General features: G+C 39.4%; 2 protein-coding genes and 2 pseudogenes across 2 annotated transcripts; all 4 read left to right on the forward strand.

The window, feature by feature from the left end:
- The first annotated feature begins 1,291 nt into the window (after positions 1–1,291).
- Positions 1,292–8,978, forward strand: LOC146564944 (uncharacterized). Its single transcript, XM_085292765.1, has 9 exons — positions 1,292–1,540; positions 3,974–4,103; positions 4,304–4,333; positions 4,705–4,746; positions 6,398–6,445; positions 7,582–7,625; positions 7,801–7,911; positions 8,090–8,375; positions 8,655–8,978. Exons 3-8 carry the CDS (start codon positions 4,315–4,317, stop codon positions 8,366–8,368), a joined length of 543 nt encoding a protein of 180 aa, XP_085148891.1. The 5' UTR covers positions 1,292–1,540; positions 3,974–4,103; positions 4,304–4,314; the 3' UTR covers positions 8,369–8,375; positions 8,655–8,978.
- Positions 8,979–11,484: 2,506 nt separating this feature from the next.
- Positions 11,485–12,716, forward strand: LOC146564945 (NACHT, LRR and PYD domains-containing protein 1 homolog; annotated as a pseudogene).
- A 2,338-nt stretch (positions 12,717–15,054) lies between these two features.
- On the forward strand, positions 15,055–15,701 carry LOC146564946 (apoptosis-associated speck-like protein containing a CARD pseudogene; annotated as a pseudogene).
- Positions 15,702–19,678: 3,977 nt separating this feature from the next.
- Positions 19,679–19,957, forward strand: LOC146564947 (apoptosis-associated speck-like protein containing a CARD; the record flags this gene model as incomplete). Its single annotated transcript, XM_085292768.1, has 1 exon — positions 19,679–19,957. A coding segment is annotated over one exon (267 nt), but the record flags the coding sequence as incomplete, so codon positions are not given.
- Between the last annotated feature and the right edge of the window lie 5,940 nt (positions 19,958–25,897).

A 25,897-nucleotide genomic window follows, 5' to 3' on the forward strand; every position in this document is an offset into this window, starting at 1 on the left:
AACTCGCTTTGTGAAACCGAAAACCCGGAGTTTTCGTTAACTCACGGTATACTTACTCAGAGTTTGCACTAAACCGGCTTTCTGAAACAGGGCCCTGCTGTTCAATAAAGGCACCTATCCACGTCCTTCTGTCCTGATCTTTTCAAAGAGCCTAACCCAGAATATCACACGGGCCATGTTAAACTGCGGAGCTTTTGAGTTTTCGGGACACGGTGAGGCCGTGGCGCCACGGCGAATTTCTATGATTCGCCATGAAAATCTTATTGCCTCTCACTCTGTCATACATTGTCCGACCTGGACCAAAGAGCACACATATGATAAGGCTTCAGCCCTGAAACATCTGCAACCTCAAATTTCTCCAGGAAAGAGTTTTTGGTTTTTTTTGCCTGTCCCGTTTGGATCTTTAGCCATCAGAATTGTTGCCTGAAGGCCAAGAAAGATGCCAAGCGGCTTTACTTTACCAATTGGATCATCGTAGCCTTGCCATATTTGTCCATTTGATTGACCTTCATTATAATTATGTATTTATTTTATTTTTGGTTGTTACAGACGGGACATGACTGGGGGATAGGACAGGGAGAAAGAATGAAAGAGAGAGGGAGAGAAAGAGTTTTTATTTATTTTTACCTGGATCACCTGTTGAGAAAGAAAAAAGAAAACAAGCAGAAGAAGACGAGAGCAATACAATAAACAACATCATGATGATCTATGTGACTATAACAGTAAATAGTAAATATTAAACCTTATTGTGCAGCACGTAAGATCGACAGCGCACAGTGTGCTTTGAGGTAGGAGCCAAAAAGGGTGTAGTTTGTGTGTGTGAGTCCCCGTGTGTACACCTGTGAACGCGCTTGTTTTTAAAAGGCTTCTTCATGTAAGTAAATAAAAGCCTTGTTGAGAATTAAAGTGTTTCTCACCTGTGAGAATCTAGAGGGCTTTTAATTTGAAAGAGTTTGTATAAACCAGGGGTGGGCAATTCATTTTCGCAAGGAGGCACATTTGAAAATGAGACTGTTGTGGAGGGCCTTTCCAACAAGCTGAACTCAAACTCACACACATGCTGCTGTGGGTTGCATGTTTTTATTACACAATTTTACTCAAGTTTCAAGCTGATGTTTGACGTTCACGTCCAATCACAGCTTTCATTTGGGTGATGGAAAAGTAACAAACGTCCATGTCAGTAATGTTGTCATTAGTGAAATACAAAGCAGTCAGTTTCCATCCGTCAAATGAACAAACAGCAGACATGCTGTCCTTCATGTATAATATGATTTCTTCATTTTCCAGGTGGTAACTATGACGACTAAGAAGCTGCTCATTGAAACACTGAACCAGTTGAGTCCAGAGGACTTTGCTGAGTTCAAGTCACTCATTCAACTGGAGAAAGATCTATCATCCGAGCCAAGGGGCCGACTGAAAACATCAAACACACAGGATGTAGTGAAGCTGATGGAGGAGACGTACAGAGGAGAGAGTGTGGAGGAGACCAGAAAGGCTTTAATGAAGATGAACAGGACTGACCTGGTGCAGAGATTATCAGGTATCACCTCAGGAACCACAAATAAGAGAACAAAGACTTAAATATGTGAGAATACTGCACATAGTTTATCACATTCATATGAAACCAGGTGCTGACTGATAGAAAAATCTCTTGACTCTGTGTTGTGTAGTGAATGATGAACAAAGACGTTTATATTTTAGTGCTGCTTTTTATAACGTGGATTAGAGCAGAATATGTGCAGGTCAGGCAGGCTGGCTCATTACAGGAGGCTCAAACACAGCACACTACAAAATAATAGCAGCTTATAGCCGGTGTGCAGTGATATTATGTGACTGTTTCAGGACTTCACAATTACAACAAACCACTGAAACTCTTCTTATTAACAGTTAGACAGTTACAGAGGTGACGTGCTCTGTAAAGTCGTAAGCTGGAGAGGAAATGGCGTGTCACAAATCTAGAGGATCATCATTTAGCCTGGAGAAATAGTTTGCTGCTTTATAAGAAAGCCCTCCGCAAAGCCAGAACATCTTACTATTCATCACTGATTGAAGAAAATAAGAACAACCGCAGGTTTCTCTTCAGCTCTGTAGCCAGGCTGAGAAACAGTCAGAGCTCTGTTGAGCCAACCATCCCTTTAACGTTAACTAGTAATGACTTCATGAACTTCTTCACAAATAAAATTTTAATTATTAGAGAAAAAATTACCAATAATCATCCCACAGATGTAATATTATCTACAGCTACTCTTAGTACCATTGATGTTAAGTTAGACTCTTTTTCTCCAATTGATCTTTCTGAGTTAACTTCAATAATTACTTCCTCCAAACTATCAAAGTGTCTTTTAGACCCCATTCCTACAAAACTGCTCAAAGACGTTCTGCCATTAATTAATTCATCAATTAATGAATTAATTGGAGTGGCACAAATAGTTTTTGTGGCATCCGATTTGATGCAGAACAGCAGATTGTTCTGTAAATAGTGTGAAATGTTTGTTTAAAAAAAACCCTTGGCAGTATTTTTAGGTAAACAGCTGCAAAAAAACTTTGTTGTTTGCAAAACTGAGTAACTTTTTTGAAGAAGTAACTATATAATTAGTTGTCCAGCATTGGTCATTATTTACTGTATTTTGCAGACAGAGTTACAGACTCTCTCCCAGACCACAGACTCATAATACAAGTCAGAGATTTATAAATAATAATAATAATAATAATAATAATAATTGTGTTTTCAAAATTGGATTTATAGTTATTTTTACTTCCAATAGTGTTAACATACTACACAGGGCATGAACGATATTTTTTTTACATTTTCATTGTAAGTGGGCTAAAGCAGTTAATTACAAGCAGTCTAACATAAATGTAAATGCTGTAATTTGATTATTTTTGATAAACCATGTAACTTGGATGGATTCGATGCTGGCGTGACCACAGTGCACACGTCTGCTGTTGCTCACAGTGGTCCAAGGGATCCCTCAGGGAGTTTGTGTGTTTGCTCAGACACAAGAAAAATTAGAGGGAACATTGATGGTTTGGAGGAAGTAATTATTGAAGTTAACTCAGAAAGATCAATTGGAGAAAAAGAGTCTAACTTAACATCAATGGTACTAAGAGTAGCTGTAGATAATAATACATCTGTGGGATGATTATTGGTAATTCTTTCTCTAATGATAAAAATTTTATTTGTGAAGAAGTTCATGAAGTCATTACTAGTTAACGTTAAAGGGATGGTTGGCTCAAAAGAGCTCTGACTGTTTCTCAGCCTGGCTACAGAGCTGAAGAGAAACCTGCGGTTCCGAATGACAGCAATATCAGGAAGAAGGAACACGAGAAGCTGGAGAAATACCAAGGGCTCAGAGAAGAGCTCGAGAGGATGTGGAGGGTGAAGGTAACGGTGGTCCCCGTGGTAATCGGAGCACTAGGTGCGGTGACTCCCAAGCTAGGCGAGTGGCTCCAGCAGATCCCGGGAATAACATCGGAGATCTCTGTCCAGAAGAGCGAAGTCCTGGGAACCGGCATGTGTGTGAAGTGCGGAGCAAGTAGGGGTGAGCTGCCAATTACTTTGGGAAGCCTTCTTTTCTCCTGTGTTTTTAGACCAGGGAGGTCAGACTGTGTTGTTTCTTTCTTTTCTTTTCCGTAAACAGGTCAGAGGGGAACCGAAGCCTAGGTTGAGTTTTGTTTGTTGTGTTGGCCTTAGCTCACCCTGAAATTATACACTCCCACTACCGTGAGTGCCATTGTTGTGAATAAACTGTTGTTAAAAGTCCGATGCTGTGGCTGTTTGGGCGTGGGAAGTCACGGGACACCCCGCTCTTGTTACGGTCATTTCGAGCCGGGTCGTAACATGTATGTATGTATGTATGTTTGTATACATACATACGTGTGTGTATATATACATGCATATACATACGTGTGTGTGTGTGTGTGTGTGTGTGTGTGTGTGTGTGTGTGTGTGTGTTTACACTTTTCCCCACAGGAGTTAACCTTCAGATATAACAGGATAAACTTCTATGAAGTGTTCATTGAGAATCCAGACAGAAAACTCAGGCTTACACTCCTGCACTCAAATAATGATGAACCAGTCTGGACATGTGATGTTTATCAAGGTTAGTTATTCTGTTAAATAATACAATGTACACAAAGTGTAATGGAAAACTTCCATCCTTTTATTTGACGACTGCAAATTGAAGAGCAACAGCAATGTGAACGTGTTGTTTCTCTGCTATTTCATAATTTTTGGTCCCTGAATGCAGCACATCAAACAACAATATCAAACATTCATATTTTGATTTTCCTTTAATTCCAGATGACTATCCCATGTCTGGTTATGTTGAAGGTAAGAAAATACACTCAAAGAGTATTCAAACTAATTCTTTGCTTTCACTCACAACATAAAATGTGTTGCTGTAGCTTTAACTCGTAGAGTTAAGTCGAATGCTGTTTAACATAATAGTTTGTACTGTGTTGGTCCTGCTAAAACATTCCTGGCATCAGTGACTGTTCAGTTTAGAAGCTCGTCTGTAATGACAAACAGACTTTTCAGACACTGAGTGAATTAAACAGATCAGCAGTGAGTCATTTAAAACTAAGAAGAGTGAGTTAAGGGCAAATGTGTCTATATTAGACAATTTGATCTGTTTCTTTGTTTGTAATGAAAATTAATTAAATTGGTGCATTTAACACACAATTAAAAAAATGTCTTTACAGCTTCAGGAGCTTCAAGGGGAGCATCTGGTGTCAGTACTTCAGGTAATGGTAACATATATCAACTCTGCTGTCTTCTTATTAAAGGATTTTGTTGCAGTTGTTGACAAGAGGACCCAAGTGTAGACACTGCACAGTAAGCAGGCGCACTCAGAGAGCACAACTCCCCCTAAGAGCAAGGGCTGTACCAAAAGTTTGATGTTTATGATGTTTTTGTCACAACATGATGACATCAGCCTGTTTTTATTAAACATATCTACCTCAGCTGGCTGTTATTAAAACATGCTGATGTCAGCATTGTTGATATGGAAATCTAGTCTAGTTTATTAACCTTTTTGTGTTAAAGAGCTCAAACGAAGAAAGTGTTGATGTTCCACAACGACTAATATGTTGCTTTAAAGTTTTGAGATGATTAAATAGAAACTAAAGCTTTTTCCTATATCGTGGGACCCTGACCTTTGACCTTTGACCTTGAGGTATTACATACTAAGATGGTGTATTTAATTATCTTTACCCATGTGATTGGAGCAGAATTGGCTGAAAACTTTGGCTTCTATAAGCTGTCAAAACTTTATGGCATCATTGTGATGATGTACTGAAAAAATACAAAGTGTGCTGTACATCCCTTACCATGCCCTCTCATATGACCTATTACTGGATATGTTGGTTTTTTTACGTGATTATGGTTTTGACCTTGACCTTCATTGTTGGCGTCCAAAATCAAAGTTGACAATAAAGGTCCAGGTTAAAAGCTTAGTTAGCATATTGTTGTGAATTTTGATAATCCATAAAAAAAACACAAGGAGGGAAAACAAGGCAGGAGAACAAACACATAAACTGACACAGAGAGGGCAACGACACAAGGAGTAACTACTAAATAATCAAGGAACTAAACAGGGTAGAAACTAAAAACAGGATAACTAGGCACCATAGGACAGCGGTCCCCAACCCCCAGGCCTCGGACCGGTACCGGTCCGTGAGTCGTTTGGTACCGGGCCGCGAGAGTTGAGGCTCAGGTGTGAAATGTCTGGTTTTCATGGTTTTTATTGGTTTTCAGCGTTATTTTGTTATCGTTTTTATCGTTAACTCTGTTTTCCTGGGTCTTTTCATGTGTGTTATGAATAAATCTTCTTTTTTTGGTACTAGTTTTATTTTGTTGTATTTATCCGCGACACCTTAAAGACCGGTCCGTGAAAATATTGTCGGGCATAAACCGGTCCGTGGCGCAAAAAAGGTTGGAGACCGCTGCCATAGAACACTAAGTGAACTTGAACACAAACCATAATACAAAATGACAAAAACACAGGAAAACTCAAAATGCTGGGTCACATGACCCAGGATCATGACAGCTGATGCTGTTAGGTATCAGCTTGTGATCCAAAGGTAAGAAACAAAATGGCACCATTTATTACAGAAAGGTTTTAGAAAAGAGCTCCATAGAACAGAAGTATAGTTTACTTGGAGAGGAAAGGATGCTGGTTTGATTCCAGTCAGAGGCACAAATCCCCCTTTGTGTTATGTCAGGAAGGGCCAAATCAAACATCATAACCAATCATAACCATGACCATAACCTTCATTATTAAACTCTGATACATCAAACAATGACATCAAGCGTCCATATTCCATTTGTTCCTTACATTAAATGTGGTTTAAACCAATTAACTTCTTACAGTAAATTTTCCTCAATGTTTCACAGCTGCAGGATCCTCAAGGGGAGCAGCTGGTGTCGGCACGTTGGCAGCTGGTAGGTTCACAGATATTAACTGTTCTGTCTTTTCAGTAAATTACTTTTAGTATTCAAGAAAAAACTGTCATAGTTGTTGCCTTACTGAAGATGAACTGCACACACTTAGACTTTACTCAAAACTAAAAATAGAGTGAAACTGGAATGAAAATGAATAGAAGCAAAAAAAAATGACCACAGAATCCAAAACAAGAAGGAAAAGCTGATACAGGGAGACAACAGGAGTTAAAGCTGATGAGAAAATGACCAGGGAGAGTGAAAATGCACAGACTAAATACACACCATGGAGAGGGATACTAAAGCACTTGTAACTTAATCATAGACATGAATGCAGACAGGAAACGGAACAACCCAGCTTTGAAAATAAAACAGGAAGTAAAATGAAAACGGGACAAAGGTTGTGCACATGGTTATCAAGAAGGTTGGTGGTTCAATTCTGGGCTGCTGCAGTCTGGATTCAGTATCCTTTGGCAGGACATTGAACCCGGCTCACTGGAGTGTGAATTTGAGATAGAAAGCCCAGAAAAAATGTTTGTATGAATGGATGAATGAGACATCTGGTAGAAAAGTACTAAATAAGAACCGCCCATTCACCCTTTGTTTTTCAAAACAGGGATTTTTCTGAGCTCATTTCAAAAAATATCTCCCTCCACACTAAAATGTGCATCAAATACATTTTAAAAGATCATTGCCATAACAAAAGGTGGTGATATAACACAAACCATTAAAAAATGATATGCAGTTATATAAGTTTACAAAAATGAGCCTTATATGTGTGGATGCAGCCAAAGACAGAGGAACCTGCTGACCACGATTCATCCTTTAAAAATTCAGATGATTATGAATAAAATTAGAAACTTTTTGTCTCAGAGTGATACTGAAAAACCAGTTAATGCATTTTATTCCTTCTAGGCTGGACTACTGTAGGTCCTTATTTGGCTGTTCTAATGGCTCCAAAGTGGGCGGGGCCTGGTCACTTTATCTGAGTCCTTTAATGTTAGATATCTGCTGCTAGTCTGATTCTGATGTTTTCATAGCATATTTAACCTGGCACATTAAACACACTCCACTCCATCGGAAAACTCTTCATGAATCAAATCAATCAATATTTATGTTTCATCTTTCTTCTTTCTCAGAGAAACACTCGGTGGATAAACATCCTCCTGCACGGGGAAGGAAAGTGAGTAAGAAACTTATTCTGACTTTACACAACACAGCTTCATTCATAAGATTTACATTTTTTAAAAGCAATATTTTAACTGCTGTGTTAAAAATGTTTAAATGTGATGGTTCTTACACTTAACTAACTAATCACTGATCTAATCATATTCCTTTCTTTGCTTTAACTTTACCAGGCATTGTTCAAATCCAACAGAAAGAGGTACGATGAGGATCCAGAAGAAGAAGAAGAGCATAAAAAGCTAAAGTTACAGTGGGACAGTGATGCTGCAGCACAGATGCCAAAGGTGAGTAACGCCTGACTTTACACACAAAAGCTTTAAGTCATTAAAATGCAGGTTAAACATAATTCAGAATGTAAAACTGAATAAAACCCCCTCGTGATTGAATTGGATGGTTGTTATGCATAATTTTATTTTTGGATAACTGATTGATATCAAATTATATCTCCTCATTTGTTCTCAGGCATTAACAGTCCACTCAGACAGAGAGAAGCTTTTGGAAATGTTGGAAGATCTGAAAAAGGAGGAGCTTGAAAAGTTCAAGTGGTTCCTGCGGGACCGTGATGTTTTGGTGGAGCTCAAACCCATCCCAGAGAGCAAACTGGAGAAGGCCAGCACCTGTGACCTGGTGGACCTGGTGGTGCAGACCTACACAGAAAAGTCTGTGGAGGTGACCAAGAAGGTTTTTAGGAAAATTAACAGAAATGATCTGGTGCAGAAGTTATCAGACAGCAGCTCATGATGCAAAGGTAACAATCAAAATGGCATCATTGATTTTATGAATATTTTACTTAATCCAAAATACTTTTGTATAGTTAGATTTGTAGCTTCTGAATTTATTTTCAGTGCACTACATGATTGTAGTATGTAAAGTAGCAGAGAGTCTGACTGACTGTCCAACTGACTCTGACATGAGGGAGAGTTTATAATGTAGGAGCAGATTTGAGGTTAAAATACAGGAAATAACATCTATTTGAAAATTACTGTACTGTGTGTGTGTGTGTGTGTGTGTGTGTGTGTGTTCTTAGGTTGATGCAAACATGAGGATGAGATCAAGATTTTTGAAGCATTTTTTATTTTAATATTTAATCTTTTCATTTTATTTTAACTTTCTCTCTTTAATTTTCTGTCATGTTTTTATTTTCTGCAGAATTATTTCAGGTTTAAACGTGTAGAAATGATCTGACAGTGATTTCATTTCCTTCTTTCATAGAAACACATTCTGTTTGTTTCTAGCAGCGCAGTTTGTAAAAAGACGGCATTTGTTGTGCTTTTCTTTGTTTTCATTTATACACTTTCAAATTTACGATAATGAGATCATCATGTTTACAGATACTCACTGTGAGACAAACACTCAGGTTTATGTGGTTTTTTAAACTTCTGTAATGTGTGATGTCATTGAGGGGCGATATCCTAATATTGGTGGTCTCCAATTCTGGCCCTTTCCACAGAAGCTCCACCCACTTGTCCCTCAAACCTTCTGTTTGTGGGAAACAGCCAATAAGAACAAAGTTGCCTTAAAGGGAGAGGAGTAAAAAAGAAGCTTGTTTCAGAGAGGATGAGGAGCTACAACCAAACCAAGTATAAGACAAATGAGGATGATTTTGAACTGTGACTCAGACAAAGCTACTCGAGTACAGTCCAAAATTAAAAATATTAACCTGAAAATGAGCATTATATGTATAATTACATACAAAAATATCATGAACAGCTTTATGATTCTCATTTTGTTGAAGACGATAAATCCATGTCACAGTATAAATGTGCCACATAAAGAAAAGTCTTCCAGAATAATTTTACATTAACACCATATGAACTCTGTTATCTTCTGTCTTTTGTTCTTGTGGTCGATGCTCAGTCTGGTTTGGAGTGAAGCCTGAATGAGAAAAGTTTCCAAGGTTAGAAGTTACTGAGGAACATCATGACCTGCATCTGTTACTGCCATGTTTCTCACATTTTAAGAAGTTCTGACGACTGTTTTGAAGATAAACTGGAGAATTTTATACTTTTTAATCTTTAATATCCTGCTTTAATCATTGTTTTGTGTTTTTTAATTCCCTTTTAAGCACGTCACTAAACATTTTATATTGGCTTTCTACTAAATATAGCCACATAAATACAATTGTTCTTTATCAATAAAATATTTTTTCGGATACATCAGGGAGCAACATTGGTGTCTATTAACTATTTACTGTCAGAAACTCGTTCATTTTTTAACATTTTAAAATCTGTAAAAACACGTCTTTCATGTTTATACGGTGAAACTTTTGCTGGAATGAAGCGGCCTAAAAACAATGAAACAATGTACAATGAAGATCACTCAGTAAGATGATTGCTGTGCTTTTGTATTTTAAGAGATGAGATGTTCAGGTCAGTCTTTATTTTCCTACAGGATCATTTTGTTTTGCAGCATCAGTCAGTCAAACTGAAATATCACAAAATGAGAAAGATCAACACATAAATAACAGTAAGAATGAGGAATAGTTAAATGAATGACTAAAAGTACATTAAAATGATGGAAGCAGTCAATAAGAAACGTTACAAACATCAGAAATGTCAGACCGGGATCGGACGGCTTTATTTACACAGAACTGGATGTTTCCTGACTCTGAGGACTTTATTCGTCTAAGGAAGAAACTCAGACTGTTCCTAAATGTGTCCTTATATTTTGACTTGTACGTACAAATTTTTATATGGTGTAATTGTTATTAAAGACTCCTTTTTACCCTTGTTTTCTGGTTCGTTCGTTCATTTAAACTCCAGCCTTTCTGGAGCGTTCAGTTCTACAAAGGCTGATCAGCGTCGACTCCATCAACTCCATTTTAATCCAGCAGCACGAAGAACAAGTGTCAGTGAGGTTTATCTTAATCATTTAACCCAGTTTACATTTTCCACCCATCCATTATCCTTATTAGCCTATCCCAGCTACCACAGGGCGAGAGGCGGGGTACACCCTGGACGGCAGTCTACTACAGAGAGACAGACAACCATTCACACCTATGGGCAGGTTAGAATCACCAGTTAACTAAACCACACTAACTGCATGTCTTTGGACTGTGGGAGGAAGCTGAAGTACTCGGAGAGAACCCAACAAACACAGAGAGAACATACAGACTCCACACACAAAGGTCTGGTGTTGGAGTCGAACCCGGGACAGTGGTAACCCCCCCGTTTTGTCCTTAATAGATAATAAATCAGAATCAGAAATACTTTATTAATCCTGAAGGAAATTATGGAAACCTGTAACCTTAGCAAGTTTTATAGTTTACCTTTAAAAGACAAACTGAATTATTCAGCTGTAACTTCATAGGAACAAAATGCAGGTGGAAATAACTGACGATATGAAAATGTAACCTGTGATGTGTGATGTTGGACATCTTTCATTCAAAGGTTGCTCAAAATCATTTAATGACTATTTTTAAACATGTGACGCTAATTTCAACATGAAGGAGCAAACATCCATGTAGTTGTGTAGATACGTGTCAGGATCTGCTGTGTCACCATCGCTGGCCCTGCACCTCCTGCATAAGAAGTGACAGGCTGCTTCAGTCCTGCAGGTACAAAATGACTTTCATTTTCCAGGTGGTAACTATGACGACTGAGAAGCTGCTCACTTGGATGAATTCAAGTCACTGATTGAATAGCAGAAAGATTCACTCCTCATCTCAAGTAGCAAACTGAAAGCAGCAAACACTCAGGATGTAGTGAATGTGATGATGGAGAAGTACAGCCGAGAGTGTGTGGAGGTGACCAGAAAGGCTTTAATGAAGATGAGCAGAATCTGGTGCAGAGATGATCAGGTATCACCTCAGGAACCAAATAAAGTCAAAAACAAATAAATATGTAAAAAACGGACACATGGAGAGGATGGAGAGCAGACAATACATGCCTGCAGGTCCTCTGATGGACGTCACAGTCACTGCTGGGAAGTTAAATGAAGTTCACCTGCCACACTGGATCTGCATCGGTAAGAGGACATGAAGGCATTATTATTTAACAATAAATTACATTTACGATTCAAGTTTTCTTGTGCAGATGACGTCCCTGACATATTGGACAAGTTTGCAGTCGTTCACATAGATGACTGTGGAGATGTTGTGGAAAAAGTGTCTGATTTTCTCTCCAAGAGCGCTCCTGATGAAAGTGGGCGTTCCTGTGGAAATCAACTGTAACGTGTTGATATATCAGACCAACACAGCTTTCCTCACACTGCATGTTTATCTGATCCCACATGATCCTGGGCTACAGCAGGTTATTACATGTTTCACAGTATAAGATGGACAATGTGCAACAAATAAATCAGCAGACAGTAATATTACAATATTGGATCCCTGTAGCATCTTTACACACACACACATATAAACATATATATTCTCTCGCTCTGTAGACGATGGAGAGAAGAATCCTGTGGATACAAAATCATCCAAAAGCCGCATCCAGAAAAGTCCTTGAAAATGTTTCATTGTTTCACCCTAAGAGCAGATTTGGATGGTGCAGAAATCTGTCCTCAGGTATGTTGAATTTATTTACTGCTCATTTGATCCCAAAACAATTTATAAATCTGTGTAAGGTCAGTAAATATATTAGTCTGTTTAAATTATATGAATGAATAATCATCAGATTTCTCTCCCTCAGTGGAAAAATATCTTACAGGTTCTTCCCTGACTTTATCTTTTCATTCTTTAACAGGCGTTAAAGCTCAGATATGAAAGCAGAACTCCAAATTTCTTTGAAGTGTACATGAAGAATCCAGACAGTGACTTCCAGCTCAGACTGACGCCAGAAAGAGCTTCAGTCAGTTTGGACCCGCACTGTTAGAAAAGGTAAGATTTAAGCACGTCTACAAAACTGTATCATCACTGTACCACGTTCACTTTGAAGGTTTATTTTAGTGATCATTATGCAACACAGGTGGCAAATGTTCCTGTGATCTCTTTATGCTGGTAACTAAAATGTGAATGAAGAAATAATTCAGATATAAAATAAACACCTGTTCATGGTGAAGTATGTAACTGATGTATTCTCACCATGAAGTAAACTCTCCTGCTGTCTGACCATTAGCTCCAACATGTGTTGACACTGAGCAGTGAGTTGTTGTCTTTGCACCAAACTGCACAGCTGTGCACGGCTGATCTCCTCCAACAGAGTGATGATGGTGGTGTTGTCCTCTAACTTCATGAAGATATTCTCTCCATGTCTGTGAGAGCAGTCATGGCTGTTCAACATGAACAGGAGGGTGCTGAGTGCACGACCCTGGGGGCTCCAGTGTGGCCCTAGAGGGGAGGAGCCGTGATTACCAGTCTGAACAGCAGCCTGTTTGACAGGAAGTCCAGTATCCAGTTGCACAATGTGTTCCTGAAGACCAGAGTGTGGTACCATGTGGTACGCTGGAGCCACTATCAGAGACAAACAGAGACCTGCTGAGAAGGTGATTGGCTGCAGACTCCCATCTCTGCAGGACCTGTACACCTCCAGGACACTGGGGCGTGCAGCTCGGATCTCAGCTGACCCTTCTCACCCTGGACACAGTCTGTTTGACCTGCTCCCCTCAGGCAGGAGGCTCCGGTCCATTCGCACCAGAACCTCTCGCCATAAGAACAGTTTCTTCCCCTCTGCTGTCGGACACATGAACAATAACCGTATGACTGTTCCCACCACTAACACATGACCCTACGCTGTGTTCACTGCATCATTCCATGTTTGGCACTGATCACCACCTGCACTCATGTATATATCATGTATATATCTATCTACTTAGCACTTTTAATTCTTATTCTTATATTTTTATGACAGTATGTTTGCACTGAAGCACCGCAGCAATTTCCTAATGTTGTAAACCTGCTCAACATTTGGCAATAAAACCCTTTCTGATTCTGACGAGTCTGCCAGTCGGCTTCACAAACAGCCTGCTGAGAGAGAGTTTGTTATATTTCACATGTATGAAGAGAGAGTGCAGGGCAGTGAAGACGACATCATCTGTGGCTGTATTCAGCTAACGACAGTGCTGAGCAAAGATCGAGTGGGAGGTGTCGCGCTGACCTAGTAGGTGTGGCTGTTATTCCTCTCTTCCTCCTCCTGCCCTCTACCTGTTCGGTGCTGCTGCTTGCGCATGGCCGCTGTTTAGACCTTGGGTGCAATCAACAACTAAGCACGGCCTGGTGTGCGCCGCCCTGCCAGGTGAGCCACATTAGAGCAATCAAGGGTGGGCGTGCCTAGTAGACCTTAAAATGCATGCAGCAGTCATTTGACCCATGTGCGACATACTGAGAGGACAGCACTACGATCCACTTTTCCACTGTGAGGAAGACTTTGAACAAGACGGGCTATCGGTAAGCTCTTGAGCTCACATTTGCTGCACATATATTTGGAACTATGGAAGCTCAGTTGTGCAAATGTTTTATGCTTAGGGAAACAGTTGCTGCATTTAAGTTTAAAGAAATTATATTGACAAAAAAGAATGTTTAAGTTTGAATAAATTGTTTGTGCAGTTAGTGTTCCCACATATTTATGTTACTTAATATTAAAAATGGTTACCCCCAAATCCTTGGGTGGATTGTAAAACTAGTGAATAAATGTTTGATTTTGATTTAAAGAAAATAATTCTTTGTTAAGAAAATCCTTAAAGTCTCTATTAAAATGTTTGTAAACTCTAAAATGTATACTTTAAAATACAATTGTTTATAAAAGTGTTAAATGCAAAGAAGACACATTTTGTATATTTAAGAACCACAGTTAAATTAACAGTTAACCACATGGTAAATGGCTTTACTGAAGTGTATTTTGTTATTTCATCTGTCTTCTGTGTAATTTATCTGAATGGTTAATGAAATGTTCTTTATTTTTGTGTTGAAAGGTTTTTTACCTGCTGCTACCTACCTATCTACCTGGTCAAAATAAAGTTGAGTGAAATTCAAAGTCTGGTCTTTTTCAAGTGTGGGCACCACAGTCGGAGAACACTTGACAGTTATTATTAAAGCTAACGCCTACTGGTAGATCAGCCCAGTAAATATGGTGTTTCTGGTTCATTTTTTCACTTTCAGATGAAAACCAAAGAAGTGGTAAAGTACAAGGTTAGATGTTTCACATGATTTGTGTATAAAAAGAACTGCACTTTGTGTTTGGCTGTGGTGGGTTCCCTTTGGTATGACAACATTAGTGCTGAATATTGGCATCCAATAATCAGACGGTGTCAGAGAGGGGAAGAAAGAAACAGACTCAGGCAGAGGCAGACTGTTTGACTGGTTTGAGGGTGAAGAGGGAAAAAAGCAGAAAGATACCGAGTTAGATTTGATTATGTACAAAGTAAAAAGAAACACAACAATGAATCAGTCTTTAAAGTTTAACACATATCAGTGAGTTCTGTTTGGAAATAAGTAACAGAGGATGTAAGCTATGCATGGATTTAGTCTTTGATTATCAACATATGTGATGAATCTCTGCAATCTTTCCTCAGAAAACCACTTTGTGGATAAACACAGAGTGGAGCTGATCCAGAGAGTGAGCAACATCGAGCCGATTCTGGATGAGCTCCAATACAAGGAAGTTATCGACCAAGAACAATATGACAAAATTAGAGCTCTGCCTACCTCTCAGGACAGAATGAGGGAGCTCTACAGTGGTCCCCTGAAAGCCAGTGCAGCCTGCAAAGACATCTTCTATGAAAGCCTTTTGGCAAATGAGAAATTTCTCGTTGAAGACCTTTCAAAGAAGTAAATGTGTTGGGAAAAAAACCCACATTTTTAGATCAAACGTACACGATCTACCTGAACATAACATGTTTACATTAAAAAGGTGGAGATGTCTTTTCTTTGTGGAAAATTGTTCTGCTATGTGGTGCCTTTGCTCCTCAGTGACTCTCCTTTAATTGATCCATTTTACATGAAACACTTTGGATATTTAAATTTTTTTATATTAAAAATGTAAATTGTATCATTTAAAGATGAACTGACGATGTCATCAGCCATGTTTTTATCCATGACTCAAACTGTCATAAATTTATTTTCAGATTTCATTATCTTCTATAAAGTAAAACATAATGCAAACATTTATTGTCCTTAAAAATAAACCAGAATTAAACTCGAAGAATTAAAAGAATTTAATAAATTGACCTTTGAAACTGGCTAAACAAATAAAGTCACGATCCTCCTCAATCAACTTACTTTGTAATTAATCTGCAAAGCTTTGAGCATCAGACTTCACCTAAAGTACCTAAAATGCCTCCAAAGATGTCTTCTACCAAATCCTTCAGACACACGAGACACTCCTTCTTAATGACCTCTGCTGAAAGGACGTTTGCTGAAATCCATTTTGTTCTACAGTGAAAGTATTTACAAAAAGGAAATGCTGACATTATGTTTCTGATATAAACATAAGAAATATCAGACTCTTTGTTTTATGCTTTAATATCATAGTGGGCGGATTTATAACACTGGTTATAATTTGGACCTGGTGACATCATACAGGCTACGAACGTTTACTGTTGTTAATAATTATTCCAGAATAAATGCACTTAAAAAATAAACTTTAACTTTGTATTTTATATTTTGCTCTCCATAAAAATATATCCTGTCAAAATTATGCAAATTAGAAATATGAACATGCTGCCAAAAAACCCAGAAAAAATAAATGAAAGCAAACACAAGGTTGGAGCCGCATGTAGACGAGCAAAGTGCGCCGACTTTGTTCAACATTACTCGGCAACAGGGAAAGTGAGGCAGGTTGCACTGGTGCATTTGTGACAGCTTCACTTGAAATGCCTCCACCGCATCATACATGCCATGAACTGACAGGTTTCCTTGCTGAGCTCAAAAACTCTGAGAACTTTTATCCCAACTCAGCCAGCGGACCTCTGTATGATGAGGAATGTTGGCAAACTCTGAATCTATTTCCCACATAAAAGACTGAAATTGACGCCGATTTAAACCTTTAGCTCAGATCAAATTTACGGTCTGTGTTACGGTGATCATTACATGCTCCATTTTTAGGACTTTACCACACAGCCTTTCCTGGTGTGTGATGAAGTGATATGCTGTTAACTCACCGTACGGTTCTCCTGCATCTTTACTAGATCCTACATCCTGCACAACACCAGCGCTCCATCTGTTGTCCCAGGGCAGTTTCATGTCGGTTACACTTTGAAATACCTTTTCAAAAATGTCTTTTCCTGTCGTTGTCCCGTGCATTGATTTAATGTTCAATATTTACACTCTACGGATGAAGATGGTCAGCTGTGCAATGTCCATCATGTCTGTACTTTCATCCACAGCAAGAGAGTATGCAATGAAGGTTTTGCTTCTTTCACACAACTGTGTTCTTAAATCAGTGGGCATCTCACCAACCCGATCAGCAATCGTATTTCTGCTCAGGCTCACATTTGCCAAGATCTGCGTTTTGTCTGGACACAAGACGTCGCACAGCTTCATCATGCAGCTCTTCAGAAACTCTCCCTCGGTAAATGGCCGGGCTGATTTGGCTCCTCTGCTACAATAGAACTTGCTTTCACAACAGCTTCAGTTTGTGGCTTTGCTCTGGTGACAAACGTCTGCTGAATTGGTAAATGGCCTGTATTTGTATAGCGCTTTACTAGTCCCTGAGGACCCCATATCGCCGGGGCATGCATAACAATAATAATAAATCTATATAAAATGATCTTGCGGGCCATAAAATGTTATTCCACAACTTAGACATCCACATTACTCACACATACATATAGGGCTGTGGGGGTGGACACACTATACAGCGTCCAGCCTCACCTCTGGCGCCACCTCTGAATTTTAAATGCATGTAAACATTGAGGGTTCTCAAGAGGGGCCGTGCTGACACTCGCTGCTCTCTGGCAGGAAGCCATGCCCTGCCATGTTTTAAAAGCACTTAGAACAGGACACAGCAACACTACACATGAGCGGGTGGAGGGAGGTTTGGGGTCTTCGTACACCTCTGGTGGGCCTGGGGCTCTGGTAACAGGTTTGAACGTAGGAGCGTTAGGATTTAAAACGCCCAAACGCCCCTGCTCTCGTTCTAAATACGAATTCATTCCATCAGATTTACCATTAACCGCACTTGAGACTCGGGACATTTCAGAAACTTTTAAAACATTCACCTCTGCTGCTGAAGCTGCTATTTCAGTTTCTAAGTCAAGCAGCTCCTTTCTTTTCTTAAGCTGTGTTTCTTGTTCTTCCAAAGCATGCTTTTCTTTCAACAACCTCTGTCGAACAAGAAGGGCAGCCATGTCAGCTTCTGCCATTATGCATGCTGACAAGGCAGATGAAACCATTGAGCCACTGAGTGATGATTTACTTTTCCTACAACTTCTGCTTGCAACATTAGAGACGCTATCACTTGGATTAACATCATCTATCGCAGCACCTTTACCAACATTCCCGGTGTGCCTAGAAGCACCAGAACCCTTTCCAGCAGGTAATACATCAGAAGACTCAACACCAGGTGGATTTAAATGTGGCAAATCAAGCTCAGACACCTGATTTTTACTCTGAGGGTTTCCCTTTGCATCACGAAGCCATTTCTTTATCTCTTCCACAAACTCAGTATTATGTGCTTTCACACTTATAAACCAAGCAGTTTGTTTCTCTTGCTCTTCTTGAGGAAGCAAAGGAAGCAAGGTTTCATGCAGACGAGTTGCCTCATTAAGCAACACAGACAAATTCTCTAACTGAGCCTGAACAGTGGAAACATTATCCTCAGATTGCTTTAACTCTTTAATAATTTTTACAACCTTTTTAATTTTATTAATCTTAGTATGACGTTCTGTTTGCAGCCTTTCAATCTGATTCTCCAAAGCCTTAGCAGTCGATTTCGGCTGTCTTTTCTTTCCATCCACATCACCACATTGTATTAATTGGTGTGTCTCCATTTTTCTTCAAAACATTACAAAATCCAAACGCTGAACTGCACCTATGCCACACAGCCTCATCCCAACACATCAACTTGATGACATTCCCTTCAATCAACCTTGGACACACACAATTAACAGGAGCAATATCCCCCTCTATCTGCCTATTAAACCTAACTAACTCAACCTAGTCTTCTGTACATACTAGCGGTGGGTATTTATGTACCTCCATACCGTCAGCTGTGAGGAAGACAAACTGTCTTAAACACAAACTGCGGCGGTACTCCCAAGCCAATGGCTTCAGCCGCCTGATGCACAATAACTAGAAAGCAAATCAGTACAACGCCTTGTGCAGCTGTACTGCTGAAACCTAACAGGGGAATAAGACTCCTGAAAGAAATCTGTATTGTGTAGCCAAAGGCTTAATCTAAAAGCTGCGTGGACAAAGGCAACAGCAAACCATAAGACTCTCACCAATAAAACTCATCTATATATAAACAATCCAATAAAACCTATAAACTTTTCTGTTGACAATTTGTTGTGGCTCTTCCAACTATGGCCGCGGCAGGCTAAACATGAGGATACAGATGACGCGCAACAATAAAAGCATAAAATACACTTCTGTACCATTTGCTTCTTTTATTCCACATGCAGCTGTCCAATATACAAATCAGCACGTGGGATTAACTATTAAACAAATGCACAGACTGCACAAACAAATAACTGCTACTCACAAAGAACTGCACTAACTACTATACCAAACTACAACTTGGCCTATGGCATCAATTAGTGCATAAATATACATAAACCATCAAGTTCCAGTTAAAATACATCAAAATCATTCAAGCTGCGGTCAACAGAAAGTTTTGCCTCATGCTCACCTTACCTTTCTGCTCATCAACATCAGGTGCTGTAAACAGGTGAGTGCAACCACATTTATCATCTACCACACCCATGAAACACGCCCCACACGCCTGTGCACCAATACAGTGAGTCCATTTAAACCAACCCACTTAGTCAAAAAGGAACAACTCATATGGCTCCTACAGACATCATTTATGTTCTATTTTTAACATTTAATTAATTTTAATTATGAAATAAGTGTGATTTTTTTAAAGCATTTTGTTATGAAAGCTGAGAATAAAGCTAATAAAATTTTCACATGATAAACAACCGTAAACTATTGTCATTTCTTTCCTTTTTTCTCCAGGAAAGCATTTTGTGGACAAACACAGAGTCCAGCTGATCCAGAGAGTGAGCAACATCGCACCCATTTTGGATGAGCTCCAATACAAGGAAGTTATCGACCAAGAACAATATGACAAAATTAGAGCTCTGCCTACCTCTCAGGACAGGATGAGGGAGCTCTACAGTGGTCCCCTGAAAGCCAGTGCAGCCTGCAAAGACATCTTCTATGAAAGCCTTTTGGCAAATGAGAAATTTCTCGTTGAAGACCTTTCAAAGAAGTAAATGTGTTGGGAAAAAAACACATTTTTAGATCAAACGTACACGATCTACCTGAACATAACATGTTTACATTAAAAAGGTGGAGATGTCTTTTCTTTGTGGAAAATTGTTCTGCTATGTGGTGCCTTTGCTCCTCAGTGACTCTCCTTTAATTGATCCATTTTACATGAAACACTTTGGATATTTAAAAATTTTTTATATTAAAAATGTAAATTGTATCACTTAAAGATGAACTGACGATGTCATCAGCCATGTTTTTATCCATGACTCAAACTGTCATAAATTTATTTTCAGATTTCATTATCTTCTATAAAGTAAAACATATATAGCAAACATTTATTGTCCTTAAAAATAAACCAGAATTAAACTCGAAGAATTCGTTTTAGTGAATAATTAAATTTTATAAATTGACCTTTGAAATGAATAAATAAATATAGTGACATAAACGCAGTGTACGATGTCTGCATCCGAGTTTAAACAATGTTGTCTACTTTTTTCCAACTGGCTAAACAAATATTTAAACACTTTAAAGTCACGATCCTCCTCAATCAACTTACTTTGTAATTAATCTGCAAAGCTTTGAGCATCAGACTTCACCTAAAGTACCTAAAATGAAATCAGGATCATTTACATGATGTCACTGGCCTTAATTACTGATTCATTAATGTGTGTATTAGCCTTTTGTTGCAGCTGATTTGAATTTGTTATATAGGTGACTGTATCTATATTCAAACTGAACATATTTTTAAATTTGCATTTTTTAAATGTAAAACGACCCTCAGGACTCTCCTCTGGCATCAAGTAAAATGTCAGATTTTAAATTCTAGTGTAATGAGTATTGCACTGTGCCTGTCTGCAGTAAAAAGGGTTTGAATGATGAGCCAATAATATCTACCTGAGCTTCCCAAAACAAGATATCAAACACGGTTTAGAAATCAAACATAACTCTACTTTTCCTCAGTTCTCCTCCCTCTTCTTTGAACCTGTTTTCTAGTTTTTCTAGAGGCAAAGTCATTTATTGCATCATTGCAAGAAATATGATGTCCACTCGTCTCCTGTGCCACTGAAGATATCAAGTAGTTATTTATTCACTCGAGCTTGGAACTCCCTTCTGTGGATACAATGAAGTTATCATTGCTTTGGGGAATTATATTTAACACAGAGAGAGAAGCTCAATTGTTTGAATTTATTTACAATTACAGTTTTCAAAAAATTCTGACCGTAAACAGCTTTCAAAGCTTTGATATTATTTGAGAATATATATCAGGTGATGGAATTTAATTTAAAGGTTTCTATGTCCCATTGAGCTATTTGCACTAACTAGTGACAGTATAAAGGTAACACAGTCGTAATTTTGATCTCAAATTTCTGAGAGAAATAACTGAATTTAAAACATGGCAGACCTCAGGCCAGATTTAATTGGTAGACATATATGCATGCAATATGAAATTTATTATCCCAGATAGTCTAAGGAGCAAGGGCGTAGATTTGGCATGGACGGAAGGGACATGTCCCCACCAATAATTTGATCTATTCGAGTAAAGAAAATCAAATCCGATAGAAAGAAAAGAAAAAAAAAGATCTGTCAGCGTCTCATTCACCCAGCGGTGCAGAAAGGGTTAAATTACGTTCTCTACTGGAGTCCTACCTCATGTGACAAATATGGCCAATGTGATTGGCTGAGCCTTTCAGGGAGCTCTGTTTAGTTTTAGCAGCTGCAAGCCTGCGCTGCCAGGAGGAGAGGAGGATGGCAGCAAAAAGGAAGAACCTGGATATAAGAAAGTATTTTTCAAAGAAACCTGCAAGTCACTTAAAGCCAAATTAACTCATAAAATGTGTCCGTCACAATAACGTTACAGGCTGTGCTAGGCTTTGGCCCACATCAGTCTAAAATTGTATGTAACCATGAATAACGTGTTTTGGAAACTAACTGCACAACAGGCAGCACTATTAGTTCTCTCAGTCTCAGAGCAGCATTTCTAATTTTGATTGAAACTGTCAGAGAAAACGGCAGCCTCGAACAGTATTAGTTTACAGAGGCTGTTAGAATTATATGTTTAACGTTAAAATGTTGGTGACACAATAATTACATCCTAATGGCACTGACGTATTCATAGGGTTAATTTTTGAGACAAAATGTCATGAGGAAGTCATGCTTTTGCAAATATTCCACCTTGTAGTGCAGTTTGCACACATTGTTTTAAAAATGCACTCAGCCTACAAACATTACTGATCAGTCAAGATCTGCACAAAGTGACAGAAACACTGAAGCAGCTCCACATTTTATTCTTATTGTCATGTATGTCCTATTTGTCAGGTGACAGCAGAACCAACACAAAGCTCAGAGAGCAATGGTGATACAAGATCACAGGTGAAATTTGATGATGACTTGTTGGTTCATGACTGTATTTGAAGCACATGTGTGACTGCATGTATGTGGAATGTCTCACTGTTATTGATCAGGTGACAGAGGCAGCTCTGCCATGTTGTAGCTCAGACAGAGGTGGAGAGGTGAGCTCACAGGTGACTGACTGATGATTTGGTGCTGTAGATTAAATAGTATTTATTATCATGACAATTGTTAGGCTGCTGATGTAAATTGATTCATTAGTGTATTTGACAAAGAATCTGAATTGACACGTCTCACGTTTTATATGGCACGAATCAGTGTGTTATTTTATCAGGTGGCAATATGTCCTAGTGCAGTCAGAGGGGAAGAGCCAGGGCCAAACATGAGGCACATCAGGCACTTAATAATAATTTTAATCTGAGGATAGAACGCAGGTACTGAGGCTGAAAGAAGCTTCAGTGCTCTCAGAGGACTAAAAAGTTGGCTACGGTCAACAATGACTCAAATGAGATTAAACAATGCTGCTGTGTGTCCACCAGGAGAGACTGGACAGTATAGATGTAAAACAAACATGCCAGCAGTTTATCTCAGTTAACGAGAGGAGCAGGCCTGTGTTTGGCTGCTTCACACAGTGGACATTGAGTTGTGTGGGACACCAGTAGTCCATGTTGCTGTAACAGTAGTTCATGTTTAGAATAGAAAATCTCAGCTCACTGACTTGATCGGGGCAGTAGTGCCTAAAATGTTGCATAATCTTGCTGAGAGATCTTTTACTTTGTGGTAATCTGAGATGAGTAGTTTTATGGACAAAAACCAGCAGGTCATTCAGTGTTCCCTTAGTGCTAATGTATCAGAGATGTTGGTGTGCTATAACTGAAGTAATGTTGTTAAGTCCTTAAAGTCATATTCTTTTATTGTCATGACTGTATTTGAAGCTGTTTTTATTTTTGTATGATACCTGATTTATATGGAATATGGCTGAACTAAAGCCTGAAATACTTAGTCAGTCATTTGTTTAATAGTAATTTAACATTATATAATTCACATATAAAACTATGAGTTGTGATTTTAAATAGTTTAAAAGCATGTAGAATAGCATATGTAGGCAAGTATACTTCTCCTTTTATCAAGAAGCAAAGACAAAAAGGGGAAAAAAAGAAACAGGGCAGGGTTCGGTGGTTGAATCATCCGTCCCCACCAATGCCAAAACCAAATCTACGCCCTTGCCTGGTGTAATGTTTTTCAGCTAAAAAGAAACATGGCCTGACTCCTACCTAACTATATAAAGAGCAACTGAAGGTTAAATGCAGCTAATATGTCCTGTTTTAAGCCAGGCACTTACACCTCCACTCCCCTGCGTCTCAGCCACCATCGCTCTGGCAGCAAGAGCGCCAGAGCCAGAGGAGGGGGGAGCTGGAACAAACCATTTTGGGAGGGGGGAGGGGTTATCTATACTTTTGTTGTTAAAATGTTATGTCTCAACCAAGTACTGTATGCTTTTTATATTTTTAGCAGTGTGTCACACAAACAGCAAATATTGTCAAAAAAAGTAAGAAATCTTTGGGGGTGCTTTGATTCATTCAGCACCCCCGAAAATGGGCTAAAATCGCCCCTGCTCCAAACATTGTGGTGTCTCTACTGCTGCACTTGAACGTGTCCTCACCCACAGCATCTCATCATGATATAATAGTTGCAATAGGTTTGCAGTGGATAAGAAGGATTGCAAAAATTCAGTCATGGCAGTATAAAAGACAACTTTCATGCCTGAAAATGGGTCAGAGGTGAAAAGTTGTATTTTCGGGCTTTGAAAAGTATCATGTTGAAAATGAATCTTCCTTTAACAAACTGAACAATTTTCTGTTAATCAGAGGTGGAACAACCATTTGAATTGCACATGTCTGTCATGTGACCTCTGTTTTTGCCAGGTAGAAACGATGGAGTCTCTCATTCAGCTGCTTTCAGAGACACTGGGGAATCTGAGTGACAGCGAGCTCATGGACTTAAAGAAAGGCCTCAAGAGGAAATATAACTCAGCCGTCCCATGGAGGTTGCTGAAGGTGGCAGACCCGCAGGACACAGTGTTTTTAATGTTACAGGCTTATGGCCAACAGTCAGTAAAGAAAACCATGGAGGTTTTAAAGGAGATGAAGATGACGGATCTGACTCAGCAGCTGTCAGACAGCAGCTCAGAGCCAACAAGTAAGTAAATAGTTAAAAATACCAAAACTTGTTCTCAACATATTCCCTCATCCTCTCTGTGCAGAGCTCAGCTTTTATTCAGTAAGATGCAGAATGACAATCATAATGTAATCAATTAGACTGGATAGCTCTTTGGGTGGCTCGGGCCCATCGTCCTGTAGGCCCACCACCTGCAGGGGGCAGTGCAGTGGGTGGGTTTAACATGTACTGAGTGGTGGTCAAAGGCAGAGGCCCTTCTTATCCAATTCTCAGTTATATGTGTGTCCTCAAAAAAGTGATTCATTTGCCTGAATAATAATAATAATAGTGGTCTAAGGAGCTTGGAAAGAAAAGCATGTGAGTGGGTGTTAAGGCGTCTGGGAAGGATCTCAACACTGGATTATAGATGGCAGACAGTTGGTGTCGCAAACCACCGCCACTGTTCAAAGATGGTCGCTCACAGTGGACAGAAATGGCTTCTTTCACTCCTCTTTCAAACCATCTGTCCTGTCTGTCCGTGTGTACATTGGCATCCTCGAGGATGCCAATGTACACACGGCTTATGACACCAACTCTCTGCCATCTATAATCCAGTTCTGAGATCCTTCCCAGACGCCTTAACGCCCACTCACATCCTGGGGCGTCTGACCTCAGGAAATCACATGATAGGGTGGGGCCAGGTTTCACATTGAGCTCACCTGAAACCCTGGCTGATTGTGACCCACACCCGTTTTCACACCTTGGCTCATGTGATTAGGTAGAGGATCATCAGGGGGTCCTTCGTCCGTCTTTGGGGGGAAACTCCCACTGGGTTTAAATCTGGGACTCTCCACCATTTGATCCTAGAACTGAAGAATCAGAATCAGAATCAGAATACTTTATTGATCCCTGGGGGAAATTATTTTTTGTTACAGTGCTCCATTTTAAACCAACATTAAGACAAGACAGACAATACACTAACTAAGAATAGTACAATATATACATATATATACATACATACATACATAAGTCACTCATAAATAAATATTTGGAAAAGAAACATGTGTAGTTGTAGCAGCAAACAGTGTGTTAAGTGGATGCGTTGTACAGGGAGCCACAGGCAGGAAAGATTTCCTGTGTCGTTCAGTGGTGCTTTTCGGTAATCTCAGTCTCTCACTGAACGAGCTCCTGTGACTGACCAGCATGTCATGGAGTGGGTGGGAGGTGTTATCCAACATTGTCTTTATCTTGGACAGCATCCGCCTCTCCGACACCACCTTGAGGGTGTCCAGCTCCATCCCCACAACATTGCTGGCCTTACGGATCAGTTTATTAAGTCTGTTGGCATCTGCGACCCTCAGCCTGCTCCCCCAGCATGCAACAGCATAGAGGATTGCACTGGCCACAACAGACTCGTAGAAAATCCTCAGCATTTTCTGGCAGATGTT

This window comes from Mchenga conophoros, linkage group LG11 (genome assembly GCF_057382185.1).
Source record: "Mchenga conophoros isolate Kocher_MC1m ecotype Shallow Benthic linkage group LG11, M_conophoros_male_GT1.1, whole genome shotgun sequence".
Classification (NCBI taxonomy): domain Eukaryota; kingdom Metazoa; phylum Chordata; class Actinopteri; order Cichliformes; family Cichlidae; genus Mchenga; species Mchenga conophoros.